Genomic DNA, 6,096 nt, shown 5'->3' on the forward strand with positions numbered 1-6,096 from the left:
CCCCAACTCCGCCGACCAACCCTCAGGCCCTCTCTCTCCCGCTCGTGGCCCCAACCCCGCCACCCCCAACTGCACCTTGACCCCAACCCCGCCGCCGACCAACTCTCTCTCCCTCCTCCGCGAGATTGAATCGGCGCTGCAGGTTATAACTCGACCCCTCTCTCTCGATCCCTCTCTCTCGATCTCTAAAAATGATTGTTTTTAATTTTTATTGCTGCTTATCTATGAATGAATTGGAAGAATTATTGGATCGAAGTTTTGTTCTTGAGAATTGGTAATAATTTGTGCGATTAAATGTAACGCGCTTAGTAAAAATGATTGTTTTTAATTCATTTTTATGTCAACAGAAGATAAAAATAATATAGCTTGATAATTCATGATGTTATCACCATCACTGTTCGTTTGATATTCTCATCCTCTCTGATATGCCCAAAAAAAATAACCATGGTAGTTCAGTTTTTATGAGAACAGAAGATAAGGCCTTATGTTATCCCTTTTATCAATTATGCTTGACTCAATACTTATTGGATCAGGATCATTTCAATATCTGCTAGGAAATTTAGAACGTATGTTTTCCCTGCATACCAGCATTTTTAGAAGTCTTCAATAACTGTTGTCATCTTTACCTGAAATATAGATGCTTTTCCTGTGGGGTTGATACTTTTAAGAGGACGTACTATTTTTTGTAGTTCCGGAGCTTAATAAGTGTTTTAGCGAGATTTTGGTTCATAATTTGTTTTAACCAGAGAGATGTTGGGGTGCTTGCTTGAATCATGTTTGATTTAGGGATTAGGGAGGAAAACAAGGAAATGAGAAGATGAAATTGGACTTGATGTGTGTTTTGATGTGTGCTTTATATAGTAGTGCTTGCTTTTTGTTTCCTTCATCAAGTCACATGTTGGTCGAGGATTGATTTCAATTGTGACTTGATGAAGGTGTTTTTTTTTTTTGAAAAAATTCACTCTGTGTTGGTACCGAGTGAGATTGTGTGGAAGACATGAGAAAACTTAATGTGTATGCCTAACTGTTTGGCAACGTCTAATTAGTGATATAACCTTTCTTTTGCTTGAGATAATATACTGGCAAGTACTTATTGCCCTATAAATTATCATTGCATAGTTGTTCTAGTTCTTCTCCAATATCCATGGGTTGATCTTCCAGCTACCTTAAAGTTGATTATGTCCATGTGCATTGTGTATGTGCATTAAGGATATGGGCAGATAAAATAAAAGGGATGGGAATAAGCTAACTTGATCTATCATGGGCATTAAGGATATGGGCAGATAACTAGATCTTTTTGAAGATAGAAATAGGGTTTGATATATGACTTTAAAATATTTTTGAAGATATAAAATGATAAAATTAAGGATATGTTGTTCATCTTGTAAAATATCCATTTTATTCATATGCTAAAACCTGAAAACTCTGATTGGGCATGTGTATCCATGTAAGATTTAAAAAAAAATTATGTGTTGTCTGTGCCAATTGCAGCCAGTGTTTTTTGCAATTTATTTATGTTGCCTGTGGATTTTTTATGTTACATCCATTGTCTAGTGTGGCATTTGTTCACATTTGCCAAGAGTAGTCTAGCAGGGTATATAGCTAATTGTCCTCCAATTATTAGCTGAGTAATTAATGGGAACAGTGTGAGCCATTTTGATTTATAGCATTTATCACTTGCTATTTTAAAACAGGGAAGATGGTTTTGGTTGCTAGATGATGTTAGTAATTCTTTGTAATTCTTGTCACTGCATTCTTCAGGTGGGCAACAGAATCATCAGGAAACGTATCCGTGTGCGTGTAATTAATTTTTTTGGTTGTAATTCAATCTGTAATATTCTTTCTAAAGATTGTATGTTCAATCTGTAATATTGTAAGTTCAATCTGGTTTCTAAAGATTGTAAGTTCAATCTGTAATATTTTTTATGGTTGTAATTCAATCTTCTTTGTTGTATTAGGTTGTAATTATTTTAGCATTTTATACAAACATCAAAGTTTTTAAAAATATTGAGTTTGTTTTTCTTGAATTTCTTTTCTTCTTTAGAAGTTCGAAATGGAGGAAATAAATTCAACTAGTGTAGAGTTCGGAATGGGAGAATCAAGTGCTATTGGAAGTGACATTGTGGCGAATACTGTAAATGCTCCTAAACCACTACTAGGAATGAAGTTTAATACTTATGAAGAAGCTTATAACTATTATAACTCTTATGCATTGTTGATGGGTTTTGGAATAAGGAAGAGCACGGTAAATTACTCTCGCAAGACTAGAGAAGTGGTAGACAGAAAGTTTGTTTGTGATAAGGAGGGCTATAGATCTAATAGAGACAAGATAGAGATCCCTTTTCGGCGAGAAACCCGAGTGGGATGTAAGGCAATGATGCGAGTTAAATTATTAGAGGACAAATCGTGGGAGGTCACGGGGTTTGTTGAAGAGCATACAAATCATGTGTTGAGTAGTCCAGACAAAGCAAAAATGCACAGATCACATCAACAATTCCATAAAACTAAAAGATGTAAAAAACTTATTGATAGTCTGCGAGAAGAAGGTATGCCTCCTTCCACTATTTCTCGCGTCATTAATGCAACCAATGGAAGAGAAGGTGAATTAGTGACACCACAACAGTGTATTGATCATATCAGAACCCAAAGAGATAATAATATTGGCCATGAATGCATATCTATCATTCGACATTTTCAGAGTAAGGCAACGAATGATCCAGGATTTTATTTTGCAATAGAAGTAGACGGTAGTGGACAAATGAGGAGTGTTTTCTGGGCTGATGGAAGATCAAGAGCATCTTATTTGCATTTCAGTGATGTTGTTGTGTTTGATGTGACATATAGAACTAATAAATTCAGTCTTCCATTTGCTCCATTTACTGGTGTAAATCACCATAGACAGTCCACTTTACTTGGTTGTGCATTATTAGCCGATGAACAGGAAGATACATTTGTGTGGTTATTTCAAGAATGGTTAAAATGCATGCATAGAGTTGAACCAGGTGCCATTATAACAGATCAGGATAGAGCAATGTGTAATGCTATTCACTTAGTGTTTCCAACGACAAGACACCGTTATTGTTATTGGCACATGCAAAAGCACATTATTGATCATTTGCCTACTTTGGGGTCTCGTTATGGTGAACAGTTTCAAAGGTATTGGGGCTTGTGGTATAATAGTTCTTCAATTGAACAGTGTGAAGGGTATTGGCTTGAGATGAAGGAGAAATTTGATATAAATGAAGAAGATGAAGGATGGTTGCAAACAGTTTACAAATGTCGAGAACATTGGGTGCCATGCTATTTGAAGGATACTTTTTTTGCTGGAATGATATCAAGCCAAAGGAGTGAAAGTATTAATTCTTTTTTTGATGGGTATGTTAACTCACAGACTCAATTACAAGAGTTTGTGACACAATATGAAAAAGCAGTAACTCACCGTCGATTAAGTGAAGCCCATGAAGATTTTAAGAGTCTTAACACAAAGCCTGTCATGCTCCTTGGACATCCAATTGAGGTCCAAGTTGGAGAAATTTATACACGCAATATGTTTGCTGTGTTCCAAACTGAATTCAAAGGATTTGGTACAGAGTTTTGTGAAGAATTGAGAAAAGATGGAGACATTGTTGAATACCAGGTCTGTAAGTTTACAGATAGAGGAAAATGGGAGGTGGTTACTTATGACCAGTCTAGTCATTTGCAGTTCATTTGCACTTGTGTTTTGTTTGAAACCAATGGTGTTGTATGTAGACATATATTATCATTAATGATGGCTAGACAAATGGATTCATTACCCGACCATTACATCCTACATCGTTGGACTATACATGCTCGACATCGTAACATTGGGGTTAGCAACATTGTATTTGGAAAAAATATCACAAGCTGTGAAGAGAAGATTAATTTATTGAAATCTTGGGCTTTAAGAGCAAAATTCAATAATGCGCTCGAGCTTGCACTTGATTCAGAAGAGAAGATGCAAAAATTAGATGATGTGTTAACAAATTTCATAGAGTCAATTGAAGAAGAAGTTAGAGAGACTCGAGTTCAAATGGAGGATATTCCTCAGATTACCGCACCCATTTCACATACAATGGAGCACATTCCTCAGATTACAGTTCGTGATCCTGATAGACCTGCAAGGACTAAAGGTCGTCCACGCAATGCTACTAGAATCCAATCAGGTTTAGAACAAGCACAAGAAAAGAAAGAAAGGAAGAAACGCATATGTAGCAGATGTGGTGAACTCGGGCATTATAGGACTAGCTGTAAAGTCAACTTGCAAAGGTACAATTAATATTTTGTTTTCATGAAACTTCAGAGTCAATTAATATTTTGTTTTCATGAAACTTCATAGAGGTAATTAATATTTTGTTTTCATGAATTGTTTTTGCAGCTAAACATATGCACGAGTGCCGGATCATGAGGTTTGTTCGTTGGGCTACCCCAATCCATGTACGTATATATGTTGTTTAATGTGTTTCCTTGCTAATTTATTTCCAGAGTTAGTTGTATTACTTTCATTCATTGATATAATTCTATTCATTAACAATTTATTTCCAGCATATGTTCATATGTTAACACACTGTATTCAGTTCGGTATCTTACCACTACTAAAATGTTTCAGATGGTATTGGCAATGGATTTTCGTACTCACTTGCTCTCCTCCAAGCTGCTTATTACCGCCGCATGAAGTAGTGTGTTCTTAAATCGTGGAAGCTGATAGTTGATGCTGTTAACTGATCTCAATTGTAGTAGATTTGAAACATGTTTTTTTCCTTTCACTTTATTTATGTTGAAAGGATGGAATAATGAGTCCTGATGGTTTTCTTTTAACTGATATTGGCAAAGAACTTGATCTAATGTATTTGAAAGTTTGCTGAAACAACTTATTTTAACTGATAGAGAAAACGAGCAGGGAATATTTGAGCAAGTGTTAAGAGGCGAACTTGACTTTGTCTCAGATCCATGGCCAAGTATTTCAGAGTGCAAAAGATTTGATTAGGAAAATGCTTATAAGGGATGCCAAAAAGAGGCTAAATGCCAAGTATTCCACCAGCACATGTTCTTTTTGATGGATTATTCATATTTGTGATTAACTGCTTTGCTTAGTTATCACTGGTTCTTTTTCTTCTTTTTTGGATGTTATTATTTACGTCTACCTATCAGCTATTATGGTTATAATCATCTCACTATTATATAGTTGTTGTTTCATCCATGATATAATCATCAAATACTTTTTTCAATAAAGTGAATGATCTGGTTGCAGGCAATTAATGGGCAACTAATGTATTTGAAAGTTGTTGTCTTTAAATTTTTTTTCAGGTCAAACTGTTAACAAATTAGAAAGACCACAAACAAAGATGAAAGGAATCACACAAGAGAAAAGGCCGACTAGTGAAAAAAATAAAAATACAAGCATAGGCACGGGAAATAAGCAAAAAAACGTAATTATCAGGTGAAACAGGAACAATGAAGCACAAAACATTAAACAGGAAATGTTGAATAGCTCGCCACAAAGTTCTAAAAACAAGCGTACGAAAGATGCAACAAATAGCTCACCATTTTACGCTGAATAGCTCACCATTTTACGCTTGATATGAACATCCACAAGCATAATAATATCATAAAAGAAAACACGCAATATACATACACATCTACATCAAATATACATACACGAATACATCATTGCAAGAAATACCCGGCCAAAACAGAGCAAATTACATCTAATAGTATTGTAATCATTTACAAACCTAGTTGAGAAACATCCAGCAGATAACTTACAAATCACATCACATATTTTTGCAATAGAGAAGCCAACAAATACTGCAATGAGACATACTACAAACACTAATATTGTAAACACTGAACGATGCTGAATCACGAACGATGGTGTGCTTATCCCATTCAATCAAAGCCCCTTTGTACGTTGTATATCCCCGACCTCTCTTCACAATATAAAAACCCTTTCTTGCCATGGATAACCTGAAAATTTGTGCTTTAAAATAAAGTAAATGTCTTTGACACCTAATAAAACAAAGATCACACTTGGCAAGCCAATTTCCTAAAACAATTACAACCAGAACACACTTACTA

At 35.3% G+C, this 6,096-nt stretch overlaps 1 protein-coding gene across 1 annotated transcript; it reads left to right on the forward strand.

Annotated features, from left to right (window-relative positions):
- On the forward strand, positions 2,054-4,297 carry LOC109839333 (protein FAR1-RELATED SEQUENCE 5-like). The gene has a single exon (XM_020407762.1). It carries the CDS (start codon positions 2,054-2,056, stop codon positions 4,295-4,297), a length of 2,244 nt encoding a protein of 747 aa, XP_020263351.1.

This window comes from Asparagus officinalis, chromosome 4 (genome assembly GCF_001876935.1).
Source record: "Asparagus officinalis chromosome 4, Aspof.V1, whole genome shotgun sequence".
In the NCBI taxonomy this organism is placed as follows: domain Eukaryota; kingdom Viridiplantae; phylum Streptophyta; class Magnoliopsida; order Asparagales; family Asparagaceae; genus Asparagus; species Asparagus officinalis.